At 29.1% G+C, this 19,049-nt stretch overlaps 1 protein-coding gene and 3 long non-coding RNA genes across 4 annotated transcripts; 3 read left to right on the top strand and 1 right to left on the bottom strand.

Moving 5' to 3' along the window:
- Positions 1-6,749: 6,749 nt before the first annotated feature.
- LOC135128719 (nucleoporin NDC1) lies at positions 6,750-9,818 on the bottom strand. Its single transcript, XM_064055758.1, has 5 exons — positions 9,508-9,818; positions 8,999-9,458; positions 8,819-8,952; positions 8,603-8,764; positions 6,750-8,552 (listed from the first exon to the last, which is right to left on the bottom strand). Exon 5 carries the CDS (start codon positions 8,538-8,540, stop codon positions 6,795-6,797), a length of 1,746 nt encoding a protein of 581 aa, XP_063911828.1. The 5' UTR covers positions 8,541-8,552; positions 8,603-8,764; positions 8,819-8,952; positions 8,999-9,458; positions 9,508-9,818; the 3' UTR covers positions 6,750-6,794.
- A 2,414-nt stretch (positions 9,819-12,232) lies between these two features.
- LOC135129076 (uncharacterized) lies at positions 12,233-13,062 on the top strand. Its single transcript, XR_010280505.1, has 2 exons — positions 12,233-12,469; positions 12,521-13,062. It is a non-coding gene; the product is annotated as an uncharacterized LOC135129076 (long non-coding RNA).
- A 975-nt stretch (positions 13,063-14,037) lies between these two features.
- Positions 14,038-14,875, top strand: LOC135129075 (uncharacterized). The gene is made up of 2 exons (XR_010280504.1): positions 14,038-14,282; positions 14,334-14,875. It is a non-coding gene; the product is annotated as an uncharacterized LOC135129075 (long non-coding RNA).
- Positions 14,876-15,858: 983 nt separating this feature from the next.
- LOC135129222 (uncharacterized) lies at positions 15,859-16,688 on the top strand. Its single transcript, XR_010280530.1, has 2 exons — positions 15,859-16,095; positions 16,147-16,688. It is a non-coding gene; the product is annotated as an uncharacterized LOC135129222 (long non-coding RNA).
- Positions 16,689-19,049: the final 2,361 nt, after the last annotated feature.

Below are 19,049 nucleotides of genomic sequence, written 5' to 3'. Positions count from 1 at the left end.
TGATATAAATCGAGAAAATAAAAATTAAAAATTCGCCACATTGAAAAATAAAAATCGGGAACATGAAAAATTGTGGAAACGAAAAATTGAGAAACTGAAAATTCGAAAAATTGACGAAACGAAAAATTGAAAAATCGAAAGAAACAACAAGAAATAAAGGAATTGAAAAAATGAAAATTTGTGACATAAAACCGGGAAAATGAAAAATAAAAATCGAGAGCTTGAAAAATTGAAAATGACAAAAATTAAAAACTGAGAATGTGAAAAATCGAAAAATGAGAAACTGTAATATCGAAAAATTGCAAAATTAAAAAATTGCAACTCGAAAAATTGAAAAATTTAGAAGTCAAGAAACTGTAAAATTGAAAAATCAAAAATAAAAAAACGAAAAAGTATAAAATGAAAACTTGAAAAATGTCAAACGTGAAAATCAAACATGAAAATTTGAAACATCGAAAGATTAAAAATTGAAAAACTTGAAATTCGAAAAAGTGAAAAATAAAAAAAAAGAAATATGTATTGTAAAATCAAAATATTGAAAAATTGGAAGACGACTGGAAATCCAAAAACTGCAAATTGAAAAATTTTAAACGTGGAAAATCATGGAATTGAAAAATCAAAGCCTGAAAATTTGAAAAATTGGAAAATCGAAAAAACAACAAAAATTAAGGAAATGAAAAAACAAAAAATTGTGATATAAAATCAAGAAAATGAAAAATAAAAAATCAGGAAAATGCAAAATAAAAATCGGGGAGTTGAAAAATTTAGGGGACGAAAAATTGAAAAAAGGAAAAATTGGAAAATTTGGAAGTCGACGAACTACTTGAAAAATCAAAAATAAAAAAACGAAAAAGTGTAAGTGTAATAAAAACTTGAAAAATGTAAAAAGTGAAAATCAAACTTGAAAATTTGAAGAAAAATTGAATAAGCGAAAAATTGTAAAATCGAAAGAAACAAAAAATAAAGGAAATGAAAAAACGAAAAATTGTGATATAAAATCGAAAAGGTGAAAATTAAATCGGGAAAATGAAAAATAAAAAACTCTAATATTGAAAAATTGCCAAATTGAAAAACTTATGCAAACCGAAAAATTGAAAATTTTGGAAGTCGAGAAATTCTAAAATTGAAAAATAAAAAAAAAAGAAATGTATTATGAAATAGAAATATTGGATAATCGGAAGACTGGAAATCCAAAAACTGCAAAGTAAAAATTTAAAAATTGAAAACTGGACGAACTGAAAATTCAAAGCCTGAAATTCGAAAAAAAAAAAACACAGAAAATAAAGGAAATGAAAAAACGGACAACTGTGATATAAATCGAGAAAATAAAAATTAAAAATTCGCCACATTGAAAAATAAAAATCGGGAACATGAAAAATTGTGGAAACGAAAAATTGAGAAACTGAAAATTCGAAAAATTGAAAAATCGAAAGAAACAACAAGAAATAAAGGAATTGAAAAAATGAAAATTTGTGACATAAAATCGAGAAAATAAAATTTTAAAAATCGGGAAAATGAAAAATAAAAATCGAGAGCTTGAAAAATTGGGAAAACAAAAAATTGAAAATGACAAAAATTAAAAACTGAGAAAATAAAAAAACGAAAAAGTATATAATGAAAACTTGAAAATGTCAAAAGATTAAAAATCGAAAAACTTGAAATTCGAAGTGAAAAATAAAAAAAAGAAATATGTATTTTAAATCAAAATATTGAAAATTAAAGAAATTGAAAAATTGGAAGACTGGAAATCCGAAAACTGCAAATTGAAAAATTTTAAACGTGGAAAATCATGGAATTGAAAAATTGGAAAATCGAAAAAAACAACAAAAATTAAGGAAATGAAAAAACAAAACATTGTGTTATAAAATCGAGAAAATGAAAAATAAAAAATCAGGAAAATGCAAAATAAAAATCGGGGAGTTGAAAAATTTAGGGGACGAAAAATTGGAAAATTTGGAAGTCGACGAACTACTTGAAAAATCAAAAATAAAAAATCGAAAAAGTGTAAGTGTAATAAAAACTTGAAAAACGTAAAAAGTGAAAATCAAACTTGAAAATTTGAAGAAAAATTGAATAAGCGAAAAATTGTAAAATCGAAAGAAACAAAAAATAAAGGAAATGAAAAAACGAAAAATTGTGATATAAAATCGAAAAGGTGAAAATTAAATCGGGAAAATGAAAAATAAAAAACTCTAATATTGAAAAATTGCCAAATTGAAAAACTTATGCAAACCGAAAAATTGAAAATTTTAGAAGTCGAGAAATTCTAAAATTGAAAAATAAAAAAAAAGAAATGTATTATGAAATAGAAATATTGGACAATCGGAAGACTGGAAATCCAAAAACTGCAAAGTAAAAATTTAAAAATTTAAAAATGGACGAACTGAAAATTCAAAGCCTGAAATTCGAAAAAAAAAAACACAGAAAATAAAGGAAATGAAAAAACGGACAACTGTGATAAAAATCCAGAAAATAAAAATTAAAAATTCGCCACATTGAAAAATAAAAATCGGGAACATGAAAAATTGTGGAAACGAAAAATTGAGGAACTGAAAATTCGAAAAATTGAAAAATCGAAAGAAACAACAAGAAATAAAGGAATTGAAAAAATGAAAATTTGTGACATAAAATCGAGAAAATAAAATTTAAAAAATCGGGAAAATGAAAAATAAAAATCGAGAGCTTGAAAAATTGGGAAAACAAAAAATTGAAAATGACAAAAATTAAAAACTGAGAAAATAAAAAAACGAAAAAGTATATAATGAAAACTTGAAAATGTCAAAAGATTAAAAATCGAAAAACTTGAAATTCGAAGTGAAAAATAAAAAAAGAAATATGTATTTTAAATCAAAATATTGAAAATTAAAGAAATTGAAAAATTGGAAGACTGGAAATCCGAAAACTACAAACTGAAAAATTTTAAACGTGGAAAATCATGGAATTGAAAAATTGGAAAATCGAAAAAAACAACAAAAATTAAGGAAATGAAAAAACAAAACATTGTGTTATAAAATCGAGAAAATGAAAAATAAAAAATCAGGAAAATGCAAAATAAAAATCGGGGAGTTGAAAAATTTAGGGGACGAAAAATTGAAAAAAGGAAAAATTGGAAAATTTGGAAGTCGACGAACTACTTGAAAAATCAAAAATAAAAAAACGAGAAAGTGTAAGTGTAATAAAAACTTGAAAAATGTAAAAAGTGAAAATCAAACTTGAACATTTGAAGAAAAATTGAATAAGCGAAAAATTGTGATATAAAATCGAAAAGGTGAAAATTAAATCGGGAAAATAAAAATTGGAAAAGGGAAAAATTTTAAATTGAGAAACTGAAAAATCGAAAAATGAAAAACTCTAATATTGAAAAATTGCCAAATTGAAAAACTTATGCAAACCGAAAAATTGAAAATTTTGGAAGTCGAGAAATTCTAAAATTGAAAAATCAAAAATAAAAAAGTTGAAAAATCTTAAGAGTCGAAAAAGTGAAAAATAAAAAAAAAGAAATGTATTATGAAATAGAAATATTGGACAATCGGAAGACTGGAAATCCAAAAACTGCAAAGTAAAAATTTAAAAATTGAAAAATGGACGAACTGAAAATTCAAAGCCTGAAATTCGAAAAAAAAAACACAGAAAATAAAGGAAATGAAAAAACGGACAACTGTGATATAAATCGAGAAAATAAAAATTAAAAATTCGCCACATTGAAAAATAAAAATCGGGAACATGAAAAATTGTGGAAACGAAAAATTGAGAAACTGAAAATTCGAAAAATTGAAAAATCGAAAGAAACAACAAGAAATAAAGGAATTGAAAAAATGAAAATTTGACATAAAATCGAGAAAATAAAATTTAAAAAATCGGGAAAATGAAAAATAAAAATCGAGAGCTTGAAAAATTGGAAAAACAAAAAATTGAAAATGACAAAAATTAAAAACTGAGAAAATAAAAAAACGAAAAAGTATATAATGAAAACTTGAAAATGTCAAAAGATTAAAAATCGAAAAACTTGAAATTCGAAGTGAAAAATAAAAAAAAGAAATATGTATTTTAAATCAAAATATTGAAAATTAAAGAAATTGAAAAATTGGAAGACTGGAAATCCGAAAACTGCAAACTGAAAAATTTTAAACGTGGAAAATCATGGAATTGAAAAATCAAAGCCTGAAAATTTGAAAAATTGGAAAATCGAAAAAAAACAACAAAAATTAAGGAAATGAAAAAACAAAACATTGTGTTATAAAATCGAGAAAATGAAAAATAAAAAATCAGGAAAATGCAAAATAAAAATCGGGGAGTTGAAAAATTTAGGGGACGAAAAATTGGAAAATTTGGAAGTCGACGAACTACTTGAAAAATGTATAAAGTGAAAATCAAACTTGAAAATTTGAAGAAAAATGAATAAGCGAAAAATTGTAAAATCGAAAGAAACAAAAAATAAAGGAAATGAAAAAACGAAAAATTGTGATATAAAATCGAAAAGGTGAAAATTAAATCGGAAAAATGAAAAATAAAAATTGGAAAAGGGAAAAATTTTAAATTGAGAAACTGAAAAATCGAAAAATGAAAAACTAATATTGAAAAATTGCCAAATTGAAAAACTTACGCAAACCGAAAAATTGAAAATTTTGGAAGTCGAGAAATTCTAAAATTGAAAAATCAAAAAAAAAGAAATGTATTATGAAATAGACAATCGGAAGACTGGAAATCCAAAAACTGCAAAGTAAAAATTTAAAAATTGAAAAATGGACGAACTGAAAATTCAAAGCCTGAAATTCGAAAAAAAAAACCACAGAAAATAAAGGAAATGAAAAAACGGACAACTGTGATATAAATCGAGAAAATAAAAATTAAAAATTCGCCACATTGAAAAATAAAAATCGGGAACATGAAAAATTGTGGAAACGAAAAATTGAGAAACTGAAAATTCGAAAAATTGACGAAACGAAAAATTGAAAAATCGAAAGAAACAACAAGAAATAAAGGAATTGAAAAAATGAAAATGACAAAAATTAAAAACTGAGAATGTGAAAAATCGAAAAATGAGAAACTGTAATATCGAAAAATTGCAACTCGAAAAATTGAAAAATTTAGAAGTCAAGAAACTGTAAAATTGAAAAATCAAAAATAAAAAAACGAAAAAGTATAAAATCAAACATGAAAATTTGAAACATCGAAAGATTAAAAATTCAAAAACTTGAAATTCGAAAAAGTGCAAAATAAAAAAAAAGAAATATGTATTGTAAAATCAAAATATTGAAAATTAAAGAAATTGAAAAATTTTAAACGTGGAAAATCATGGAATTGAAAAATCAATGCCTGAAAATTTGAAAAATTGGAAAATCGAAAAAACAACAAAAATTAAGGAAATGAAAAAACAAAAAATTGTGATATAAAATCGAGAAAATGAAAAATAAAAAATCAGGAAAATGCAAAATAAAAATCGGGGAGTTGAAAAATTTAAGGGACGAAAAATTGAAAAAAGGAAAAATTGGAAAATTTGGAAGTCGACGAACTACTTGATAAATCAAAAATAAAAAAACGAAAAAGTGTTAGTGTAATAAAAACTTGAAAAATGTAAAAAGTGAAAATCAAACTTGAAAATTTGAAGAAAAATTGAATAAGCGAAAAATTGTAAAATCGAAAGAAACAAAAAATAAAGGAAATGAAAAAACGAAAAATTGTGATATAAAATCGAAAAGGTGAAAATTAAATCGGAAAAATGAAAAATAAAAATTGGAAAAGGGAAAAATTTTAAATTGAGAAACTGAAAAATCGAAAAATGAAAAACTCTAATATTGAAAAATTGCCAAATTGAAAAACTTACGCAAACCGAAAAATTGAAAATTTTGGAAGTCGAGAAATTCTAAAATTGAAAAATCAAAAAAAAAAGAAATGTATTATGAAATAGAAATATTGGATAATCGGAAGGCTGGAAATCCAAAGCCTGAAATTCGAAAAAAAAAACAGAAAATAAAGGAAATGAAAAAACGGACAACTGTGATATAAATCGAGAAAATAAAAATTAAAAATTCGCCACATTGAAAAATAAAAATCGGGAACATGAAAAATTGTGGAAACGAAAAATTGAGAAACTGAAAATTCGAAAAATTGAAAAATCGAAAGAAACAACAAGAAATAAAGGAATTGAAAAAATGAAAATTTGTGACATAAAATCGAGAAAATAAAATTAAAAAAATCGGGAAAATGAAAAATAAAAATCGAGAGCTTGAAAAATTGAAAATGACAACAATTAAAAACTGAGAAAATAAAAAAACAAAAGAGTATGTAATGAAAACTTGAAAATGTCAAAAGATTAAAAATCGAAAAACTTAAAATTCGAAAAAGTGAAAAATAAAAATTTTAAACGTGGAAAATCATGGAATTGATAGAATATCAAAAATAAAACACCGATAGCTTTCGAATAATTTTGAACGTGTTATGCTAATTTTTTTTAATTCCACCAATATTTTCTATTTTGTCAAAATGACGAAAGAATCGAAACTTGGAGAGTTATACAAAACGAGTAAAATTCTCCTTTTTTGTTATATGAATTGTGTAACAGGTTCGTTGTAGACACCCCTTTTTTAAATTGTTTTCGCACTACAAAGTGTACGTTGTAGCAATATAAATGTCGTCATTTTTGCATATTTTTACTTTTTTTTTTTACACAGAAAACAGAACTGAAAATCAAATTTTAATACACGAGGGACAAAATATTTCTAATAAGGATTGTTAAGAAAAAAAACTAATTTTTTACAAAATCATATATTAAAGTCGGCACAAATATAAATAACTTAACTGGAATTTTTCAACATAACGTTAACGTACAAATACTGCACAACGTCCTTACTCAGCGGCAAGTCGTTGAAGTATTGTCCAAAATTCAAACAGATATTAAACAGACTGTGTTTCACGGCGGCGGTGACAGCGTTTTTCATCTTGTAGTTGAAGTCCTGCAGTCCGGCGACTTTCCTGGACAGCGCCGGCACTTTATTTAGTTTATCCAAGTGTTGTTTCAACTGCACCAGAGACGTAATAATGATCGGCATATCCTTCTGCACAATTCCGTACTTGTCTTCACTTAGCGACGCCACCGTTAACTCGGAAATGCCTTGACTTGCCCACACGATGAGCTGTCCGTTGCCCAGACACTTCTGGATGTTGGCTTGCGGCAGCTCACCAAAGAGAAAGTTAATCCCGAAGAAAATTTTCATAAACGATACTAATTTGTTGATTGTGTTGTCGAGATTCTTTTTCATAGTTTCGACAGCGCTGACTGAGCCTTCGTGTGACACGTTCACGACGTCCAAGTAGTCGTTGTAAGCGGACATGTTACGCAAATTCCGGTATTTAATATTTTGAGCAAGCGGCGACTGGAGTGTGATGGGTGAAAACGGTGTAATAGTTTCTGGTTGTTTTTTAATTTTGTCTGACGGTAGTGTCGTTTCTACCGACTTTCTTAAGACATCTGTATATTCGGTGAAGAGTTTCACGACACTTTCTATTAACGTGTTCCAGTTATGGGGGTGACCTCCGGGTTGTGACAACGTGAAAAATAACTGACGACGCATTAAAGACCACTGAGACAACAAGTACAAGTCTAGACAAGCCAGATTTTGTACAATGGGCAGATTATTCATGACTAAAGCCTCTTGTAACGTCAACGTGTTTATGTTGTCTTTAACTATTGGAAATTGTATGGCTTCTGTTAGGAACATGGAGAAGAAGAACCTCATCAGGTTCATACTAAAGAAATATAAGGTGGAAAACCACCACAAGTACACATAGGCAAGAATGCTACTTTCGTGGGGTGCTCTATCCAAGTTAAAAACAACCATGAAATAATTCTCCATGCTCTGACCCCATATATAGTAAAACATAGCAAAATACAACGTAGGCCATGCTGACATTACCATACTCTCTGTAAACAACCCAGACACGTTGGAACGCACCCGCAAAAACTTTCTTTGTTGTACAACTGGAAAAACCAGCTGCTTTGTCGATATGTACACCTTCAGGAAGAAATAAAGCCCAGTCCAGAAGCTTCCAACAATCAGAAAAAAAGTGTCTTCAACTAGACAACTTTTATCAATTTTGCATTTCACAGTCAAGCTTTTGCTGCTGCTGTCAATGACCACGAGAATCTGCCAAGTGAAAGCCCCCCCTATTATGACATGGAGACACAACAGTATGAAATTATGCAACGAAAATATGTGCAGCAGTTGTTGAAATCTCGTCGAGCTGTACGACGTCATAAAAACGTAATCTTTGGCGCAAATTAAACATTGGGCGAAAATTATGAACGAGAAAATTATAACAAAGAGCCATGTGCTTACGTACGTGAAAGTGTTGAGGATTGAGGTTAGCCATTCTAGGGGGTGCAAGAAATTAACGTTGGCGACTAGTACGTAAATTAAAAGAATGGCTATTTGTGAGAAAACGCTACAAGCGACTGCACGCACTAGTTTTCGTACTAAAATGTCTTTATAACTGAAAGTTTGCGGCGTGAAGAGGTTAGGATTTGTAGGAGGTTGCTGCATGATCAACTACACCTGCAATTGAGTTTTTATTACACTTTAGAATAAAAAAAATAAATTATTACCTTTGCGTATATCACATTCACAAAATACAAAACTTACAAAAGACAAAAACATTAATAAACCGATGAAAATTCAAACTGACAGTTGAACGAATTCTAGTAACTTTTGCAGTCGTACCAACACTAATAATCACAACGGAAATTACACGAGTTTTTAAAAAAGTCCTGCAAAAAAACGTTTAATTAAAGAATAAATTAAAAAAAAACGGTTTTACGCACCATCGCTGTTGTTTTATTCTGGTTAAAAATAATTTTGGCCAGTTTTTTCTTTTCCACTGTGCCTAAACTTTGCTGCCAATTGGGGCTGTGTTGAAAATAAATATCCTTCAGTTGTCTTCTTTGAGCGTCAATTGCTACAAATAAATCTTTTACGGGGTTCACTTTCCAAAAGAAACTTACTTTCAAACATTTTTTCATCTTCAGCCAACAATTTGTCGTCTTTTAGCGCTTCAGTCAGCGACTTTTTGCAATTTTCAGGGTACACGCAAATGATGTCCCCGTATAAATTAAATCTGTCTTCGCTTTGAACGTCAAATAATATTTTTTCGGCACCTCCTATGTAATCTAAAGCAACCTGTCGCACCCCTTCGATATCAGCAACAGTTTTTTTTAGTTTTAGTTCGTAGCCGTTATCACCAAGTAACAAATCTGTTGCTAAATTGACCACATTTATTAAACTAGCTTGTTTGGCTAGGGGTGGGCACTCTTTCAGAGCTTCTGGAATTTGAAAAACGGAGCAGACGCTTCTCATAACGCCATAATCCGGAAGCCAACAAAGAAATTTCCTATCGGTTTGTGTAGTAACTACGTCTTCGACTAGTGCCCGGATCCACACATCGTCAATGTGTACAGCCACCATCTATGAGAAAAATGCAAGTTTTTGTGAAGTGTAAAATCATAAAACGTACCTGGTTTTCGTATAATTCACTTGGGTCTTTTACAATTTTACAGTGTCTGGTGGACATAGTTCTGTGCATTGCCGACCTCAAGAGGATGTCCCCTTTCTCGATTATCCAGAAGAGATGTGCGTTTATAAAAGAGGGTATTATAACCTCCATTTAAGCAACTATAAAAATACAATCACGACAAGTTTTAAACGGTGCGGAAGTATTTGGCTGTATGTAAAAAGGACCGTTTAAACTGCCCGACTGTCTGAAACACAACAAATGTTTCCAAATTGAAGTTTCATTTATAGGTTATGTGAGGTTATGTTATCAAAATTAATGAGCATACAACGTGTGCCGACCAATCACAACAAAACACATTCAAACTGGCGCCAATTCAAATATTATTCATCGATTTGTTTTTATATTTATTTTTTTTTAGTTTTTAAATTTTTCAATTTCGTGTTTTTTTATTTTTCAGAGAACAAATTTACCCAAACTAAAATAACGGAAAATCGGAAAATTGTATCATTGAAACAATGAAGAATACAAAAATTTTAAAATGAAAATCGAGAAACTAAAAAATTGAGACACCGAAAAAATGTAAAAACATAGAAAAATCAAAAATAAAACTGCAAAATCGGTAATTGAAAAATTGTAAAAACGAAAAAATAAAAAATCCCGAAATTGAAACATCAAAAAATCGAAAAACGAAACAATTTTGCAATTTTTCAATTTTAAAGTTTTCAAGTTCTTGATTTCCAATTTTAACCAAAATAAAATTTTGCAAAATCGAATAACTATAACACCGAAACATTAAAAAATGTAATAATTAAAAATTGATAAATTGAAAAATCGGCATAACGCAACAATTCTGCAATTTTTCGATATAAAATTTTTCAAATTCTCGATTTTTCATTTTTTAATTGTTCACCAAAAGGACAAATTTATTCAAACCAAAATTTTGAAAAATTTAAAAATCAGAAAATTGTAACACTGAAACGTCTAAAAATTATAAAATAGAAAAATCAAAAAATTTAAAAATTGAGAAGTTGAAGAATTGCAAAAATAAAGAAAAATTGAGAAAACCGAAAAAATGAGAATCAAAAATAGAAAAATGAATTGTAATATAGAAACCTGAAAACCCTGATTAATTAGAAATCGAGAAACGGAAAAAACGAAAAACAAAAATTTCTATAAATTAAATAATCAAAAATACAAAAATTGTTAATTTCAAAATCCAAAGATTTTAAATGAAACTTGAAATATCGAAAAATGAAAAAATTGAGAAATTGAATTGGATAATTGAAAAATCGAATCCGCAAAACCTTGATTAATTAAAAATCGACAAATTGAAAAATTGACACAACGAGGCAATTCTGCATTTTTTCGATATGAAATTTTTCGAATTTTCGATTTTTAATTTTTCATTTTTTAATTGTTCAACAAACGACAAATTTATTCAAACTGAACTTTTGAAAAACTGGAAAATTGTAACACTGAAACATGAAAAAACAAAACAATTAAAAATCGAGAAATTGAAAAATCGAACAATTCTGCAATTTTTCGATATAAAATTTTTCAAATTCTCGATTTTTGTTTCTTTATTTTCTCGATTTGTCATTTTTTAATTGTTCAAGAAAAGGACAAATTTATTCAAACCGAAATTTTGAACTGAATTGAAAAATGAAAAAAATTGAGAAATCAAAGAATTGAAAAAATAGAGAAAACTTGAAAAAACCGACAAAATAAGACTTGCAAACTAAAAATTGAGAAATTGAACAATATGGGATAATTGAAAAAGCAATTGAAAAATCGAAAAATGGTAATATTGAAACCTGAAAACCCTGACTAATTAAAATTCGAGAAAGTGAAAAATTGAAAAAAGGAAAACAAAAACTTCTATAAATTAAACAATCAAAAATACAAAAAAAAAAAAAAATTTCCTGAAAAATTTTCAGTTATAATATATTAAGTGCATCGCAATGTTATCGATAATTTTGAGCAACAATAACTCGAATGCTTGTTGCATTGAAAACGCACGAGTGCTTTAGCACGAGTGCATTTTTCTTAGGCAACAAGCATGAGAGATTATTGTTGTTCAAAATTATCGATTTCATTGTGATGCACGCAATATATTCAACAGATTATTGCAAGAACAAACATTTTAAAAATAATTTTATAATGATTTACGAAGTAGTTTGGTGTGCGATACTATGGCGACGCAAGTAAATAAGAACAGCCATTTTGCAAAATTTGTGTGGGTTTAAAAAACCATGTCCAATTTTCGTTTTGGTCGTAACACGCCAAAAGAAATTGATGATTCTATTACAAACATTACGCCGCTAAATACGAAGAACTCACGAAATTCAATCTGGAGGCAATTTGAGAAGTTTTGCGGTGAACGCAAATATGTTTTTGATGGAAACACTTCCACGGAAAAACTAGCATTCATCCTCAAAGATTGGGGGTACAATATGAAAAAAGTCGATGGTAATGACTACAAAGAAGCAGTAATAAAAACGATGTGGAATGTAACGGCAAAGCAGTTGCAAGAACTGTATTTCAATAAATTTGGTATAAAGTTTGATCCTTTTGTTGACCTGGAATTCAAGGGTAGTAGAAATGCACGCGACGCAAAACGCCGGAACCTACAAATACAACCGGAAAAACGCAAAACTAGTTCCTCAATTTTGACTCTAGAAGAATACAACAAGATTCTAAAGATTTATAACGAAGACACGCCAGATGGTTTACAGAAAATGTTTTTTTATGTGGCTGGATTAGAATTAGCTTGGAGGGGATGTGAAGGTGTTAACGTTACTATCAAACATTTTAAGGAAGAAAGTGATAATTGTGGTTTGCCTACGGGGCGAATAGAATACAATTGTATTTTTTCCAAAACAGCTCAAGGAGGTAGCCATAAATTAACAGACAGCAAATGGCTTGCAACAAACACCACAGATCCTAGAATTTGCCCTGTTAGGTAATTAAATACTGTTTCAAATACAAAATAATAATTATTTTATTATTTAAGGCTCTACAAAAAAATGCTGAGCAAGAGAGGTAAACATATAACCACCGATCGTTTATTTTTAACGCCAAATCCTGCATGGAGAGAACCTAGTTCTGTAGGATGGTTCAAAAATTCACCCGTTGGAAGGAATGAAATGGGGAAATGGACAAGAACCGCCGCAGAAGAAATAGGCATCGACATAAAGAAAAAGAAGATTAGTAATCATTCATTACGGTCAACTGCAGTGTCGCAACTTGCAAAAGCGGGAGTCGGTGAAGAACAGCTTATAAAGATTACCGGTCATGCCAATACTTTCTCCATCAAACCATACCTTCAGCTCGATGGAGATCATCATTATCAAATGATTGACAAATTACGCGCCAACTCAACGGCTATGGAAGAGTCTAATAACAAATCCACAAATTGCGCACCGTCTGCTTTGGTACAAATGTCTAAAAATATAGTTACTACTTCACCAAGCACACAAACCCCTGTAAATTACTACAACTGTACCATAATTAATTACAATTCTTAGTTTCATAATTAAATATTTGGTTAGTAACCTCTTGTTTTTTTTTGCAATTAACTGGTACTTGCTTATCTTATAGTTGGCACATCTGGCTAGTGATAATTATCGGTAGTGGTAATTGCACAGTGTGCAATTATCACGTAATTGTATGCTGATTGGTTGAATTTACAAATATTGACGCGTTTGATTGGTCAGTTGACATCATGTGACATGTGAGTGCAATAATCAGTTATAATATATTAAGTGCATCGCAATGTTATCGATAATTTTGAGCAACAATAACTCGAATGCTTGTTGCATTGAAAACGCACGAGTGCTTTAGCACGAGTGCATTTTTCTTAGGCAACAAGCATGAGAGATTATTGTTGTTCAAAATTATCGATTTCATTGTGATGCACGCAATATATTCAACAGATTATTGCAAGAACAAACATTTTAAAAATAATTTTATAATGATTTACGAAGTAGTTTGGTGTGCGATACTATGGCGACGCAAGTAAATAAGAACAGCCATTTTGCAAAATTTGTGTGGGTTTAAAAAACCATGTCCAATTTTCGTTTTGGTCGTAACACGCCAAAAGAAATTGATGATTCTATTACAAACATTACGCCGCTAAATACGAAGAACTCACGAAATTCAATCTGGAGGCAATTTGAGAAGTTTTGCGGTGAACGCAAATATGTTTTTGATGGAAACACTTCCACGGAAAAACTAGCATTCATCCTCAAAGATTGGGGGTACAATATGAAAAAAGTCGATGGTAATGACTACAAAGAAGCAGTAATAAAAACGATGTGGAATGTAACGGCAAAGCAGTTGCAAGAACTGTATTTCAATAAATTTGGTATAAAGTTTGATCCTTTTGTTGACCTGGAATTCAAGGGTAGTAGAAATGCACGCGACGCAAAACGCCGGAACCTACAAATACAACCGGAAAAACGCAAAACTAGTTCCTCAATTTTGACTCTAGAAGAATACAACAAGATTCTAAAGATTTATAACGAAGACACGCCAGATGGTTTACAGAAAATGTTTTTTTATGTGGCTGGATTAGAATTAGCTTGGAGGGGATGTGAAGGTGTTAACGTTACTATCAAACATTTTAAGGAAGAAAGTGATAATTGTGGTTTGCCTACGGGGCGAATAGAATACAATTGTATTTTTTCCAAAACAGCTCAAGGAGGTAGCCATAAATTAACAGACAGCAAATGGCTTGCAACAAACACCACAGATCCTAGAATTTGCCCTGTTAGGTAATTAAATACTGTTTCAAATACAAAATAATAATTATTTTATTATTTAAGGCTCTACAAAAAAATGCTGAGCAAGAGAGGTAAACATATAACCACCGATCGTTTATTTTTAACGCCAAATCCTGCATGGAGAGAACCTAGTTCTGTAGGATGGTTCAAAAATTCACCCGTTGGAAGGAATGAAATGGGGAAATGGACAAGAACCGCCGCAGAAGAAATAGGCATCGACATAAAGAAAAAGAAGATTAGTAATCATTCATTACGGTCAACTGCAGTGTCGCAACTTGCAAAAGCGGGAGTCGGTGAAGAACAGCTTATAAAGATTACCGGTCATGCCAATACTTTCTCCATCAAACCATACCTTCAGCTCGATGGAGATCATCATTATCAAATGATTGACAAATTACGCGCCAACTCAACGGCTATGGAAGAGTCTAATAACAAATCCACAAATTGCGCACCGTCTGCTTTGGTACAAATGTCTAAAAATATAGTTACTACTTCACCAAGCACACAAACCCCTGTAAATTACTACAACTGTACCATAATTAATTACAATTCTTAGTTTCATAATTAAATATTTGGTTAGTAACCTCTTGTTTTTTTTTGCAATTAACTGGTACTTGCTTATCTTATAGTTGGCACATCTGGCTAGTGATAATTATCGGTAGTGGTAATTGCACAGTGTGCAATTATCACGTAATTGTATGCTGATTGGTTGAATTTACAAATATTGACGCGTTTGATTGGTCAGTTGACATCATGTGACATGTGAGTGCAATAATCAGTTATAATATATTAAGTGCATCGCAATGTTATCGATAATTTTGAGCAACAATAACTCGAATGCTTGTTGCATTGAAAACGCACGAGTGCTTTAGCACGAGTGCATTTTTCTTAGGCAACAAGCATGAGAGATTATTGTTGTTCAAAATTATCGATTTCATTGTGATGCACGCAATATATTCAACAGATTATTGCAAGAACAAACATTTTAAAAATAATTTTATAATGATTTACGAAGTAGTTTGGTGTGCGATACTATGGCGACGCAAGTAAATAAGAACAGCCATTTTGCAAAATTTGTGTGGGTTTAAAAAACCATGTCCAATTTTCGTTTTGGTCGTAACACGCCAAAAGAAATTGATGATTCTATTACAAACATTACGCCGCTAAATACGAAGAACTCACGAAATTCAATCTGGAGGCAATTTGAGAAGTTTTGCGGTGAACGCAAATATGTTTTTGATGGAAACACTTCCACGGAAAAACTAGCATTCATCCTCAAAGATTGGGGGTACAATATGAAAAAAGTCGATGGTAATGACTACAAAGAAGCAGTAATAAAAACGATGTGGAATGTAACGGCAAAGCAGTTGCAAGAACTGTATTTCAATAAATTTGGTATAAAGTTTGATCCTTTTGTTGACCTGGAATTCAAGGGTAGTAGAAATGCACGCGACGCAAAACGCCGGAACCTACAAATACAACCGGAAAAACGCAAAACTAGTTCCTCAATTTTGACTCTAGAAGAATACAACAAGATTCTAAAGATTTATAACGAAGACACGCCAGATGGTTTACAGAAAATGTTTTTTTATGTGGCTGGATTAGAATTAGCTTGGAGGGGATGTGAAGGTGTTAACGTTACTATCAAACATTTTAAGGAAGAAAGTGATAATTGTGGTTTGCCTACGGGGCGAATAGAATACAATTGTATTTTTTCCAAAACAGCTCAAGGAGGTAGCCATAAATTAACAGACAGCAAATGGCTTGCAACAAACACCACAGATCCTAGAATTTGCCCTGTTAGGTAATTAAATACTGTTTCAAATACAAAATAATAATTATTTTATTATTTAAGGCTCTACAAAAAAATGCTGAGCAAGAGAGGTAAACATATAACCACCGATCGTTTATTTTTAACGCCAAATCCTGCATGGAGAGAACCTAGTTCTGTAGGATGGTTCAAAAATTCACCCGTTGGAAGGAATGAAATGGGGAAATGGACAAGAACCGCCGCAGAAGAAATAGGCATCGACATAAAGAAAAAGAAGATTAGTAATCATTCATTACGGTCAACTGCAGTGTCGCAACTTGCAAAAGCGGGAGTCGGTGAAGAACAGCTTATAAAGATTACCGGTCATGCCAATACTTTCTCCATCAAACCATACCTTCAGCTCGATGGAGATCATCATTATCAAATGATTGACAAATTACGCGCCAACTCAACGGCTATGGAAGAGTCTAATAACAAATCCACAAATTGCGCACCGTCTGCTTTGGTACAAATGTCTAAAAATATAGTTACTACTTCACCAAGCACACAAACCCCTGTAAATTACTACAACTGTACCATAATTAATTACAATTCTTAGTTTCATAATTAAATATTTGGTTAGTAACCTCTTGTTTTTTTTTGCAATTAACTGGTACTTGCTTATCTTATAGTTGGCACATCTGGCTAGTGATAATTATCGGTAGTGGTAATTGCACAGTGTGCAATTATCACGTAATTGTATGCTGATTGGTTGAATTTACAAATATTGACGCGTTTGATTGGTCAGTTGACATCATGTGACATGTGAGTGCAATAATCAATTAAAAAAACCAAAAATATAAAAATCTCGAATTGAGAAATCAAAAAATCGAAGAAAATAATTTGGAATTACCTTTTTCGTTTTTTAATTTTTCAACAAAAGGACAAGCTTATTAAAAGTGAAATTTTTAAAAATCAAAAAATTGGAAAATTGTAAAACTGAAAAATGAAAAATCAAAAAATTAAAAACTGAAAAATTGAGAAAGAAACAATGAAAAAGCGAACAATTTAAAAATTGAGAAATCGAAGAACTGCAAAAATAAAGAAACTCAAAATCGAATAATTAAGAGGTCAACAATTGGAAAAGGAAAAATTGTAACCTTAAAAATGAAAAAAGTGAAAAATTGAACAATTGCAAAATTGAAAATCAAAAATAGAAAAAACGAAACTTGAAACACCGAGAAATTTAAAAATTGTAATATTAAAACTTGAGAAACTGAAAATTTCGATAATTGAAAAAACAACTGAAAATTCGAAAAAAAAAAGAAATTGTAAAATCAAAAAACTGATTAATTAAAATCGAGAAATAGAAAAATATTGAAAACAAAAATTTCTAGAAATAGAAAAATCGACAAATTGTAAAATTAAAAAATCGAAAACTGAAAAATTGAAAAAAATCAAACATTGAACAATAAAAAAAATTGATATACCGAAATGTTGAAAAATAGCGAAAGTAAAAAATCGTATAACGAAAAATTTAACAATTGAAAAATCAAAAAATAAAAATATCTTAAAATAGAAAAATCGAAAAAACGAGAAAATGTCAAATCTAAAAATTGTAATATTGAAACCTGAAAACCCTGATTAATTAAAAATCGAAAAAGTGAAAAATGGAAAAAACGAAAAAACAAAAACTTCTATAAATTAAACAACCAAAAATACAAAAAAAAATCAAAATCCAAAAATTTTAAAATGAAATCCGGAAAACTAAAAAATTAAGAAATTGTAAAAAGAAACATGGAAAAATTGAAAAACCGAAAAATTTAAAAACCGAGAAATCAAAGATTTGAAAAAATACAGAAACTGAAAAATTGGGTCATTGAAAAGCCAAGAATTGTAAACTTGAAAAAAAAAAAATCCTAATGATAATTATTTGAAAAAGGTGAAAAATTAAAAATCGGGAAATTTAAAAATGAAACAATTACAAAATTGCAATTAAAAAAATAAAATCGAAAAAACAAAACCTGTAAAAAGATGGAAAATCGAAAATTAAAAATCAACTTGGAAAATCGCAAAATTAAAATATCTGCAAATTAAAAAATCGAGACATACAAAAATTTTACTGAAAAATAAAAATCATAATGAAAATCGAAAAACTGAAAAATCGAGAAATCGAAAAACGTAAAAACGAAACACGGAAAAATAGAAAAATTAACAATTAAAAAAAAACAAAAATTTGAAAATCTCGAATTGAGAAAATAAAAAATCGAAGAAACGAAACAACTTATAATTACATACATATTTTATTTTTAATTTTTCATTTTCTCAATTTTTCAACAAAAGGACACACTTATTAAAAGTGCAATTTTAAAAAATCAAAAAATCGGAAAATTTTAAAACTGAAAAATCAAAAAATTAAAAACTAAAAAATCGAAAAAGAAACAATGAAAAAGCGAACAATTTAAAAATTAAGAAATCGAAGAACTGCAAAAATGAAGAAACTCAAAATCGAATAATTAAGAGGTCAACAATTGGAAAAGGAAAAATTGTAACCTTAAAAATGAAAAAACTGAAAATTTAAAAACAAAAAAATAGAACAATTGCAAAATTGAAAATCAAAAATAGAAAAAACGAAACTTGAAACACCGAGAAATTTAAAAATTGTAATATTGAAACTTGAGAAACTGAAAACTTCGATAACTGAAAAAACAACTGAAAATTTGAAAAATATGAAATTGTAAAATCGAAAAACTGATTAATTAAAAATCGAGAAATAGAACATACGGAAAAAAAATTTCTGGAAATAGAAAAATCGACAAATTGTAAAATTCAAAAGTTGAAGAATGTCAAAATAAACATCCAAAAACTGTAAAATTAAAAAATCGAAAACTGAAAAATTGAATAATAAAAAAAATTGAAATAACGAAATGTTGAAAAAATAGCGAAAGTAAAAAATCGGATAACGAAAAAATCAACAATAATTGAAAAATAAAAAAATCTTAAAATGG

The sequence above is a fragment of the Zophobas morio genome, unplaced genomic scaffold (assembly GCF_036711695.1).
Source record: "Zophobas morio isolate AGI-343-1 ecotype UQ-CSIRO unplaced genomic scaffold, CSIRO_AGI_Zmor_V1 ptg000014l, whole genome shotgun sequence".
Taxonomy (NCBI): Eukaryota; Metazoa; Arthropoda; class Insecta; order Coleoptera; family Tenebrionidae; genus Zophobas; species Zophobas morio.
Note: the sequence above shows the minus strand (reverse complement) of the source record. Positions and strands in the feature narration are given on the sequence as shown.

What these genes read in the sequence shown, in the direction of transcription:
- LOC135128719 (XM_064055758.1), bottom strand. Translation starts at nt 8,540, where the DNA reads ATGCAGCAACCTCCTACAAATCCTAACCTCTTCACGCCGCAAACTTTC.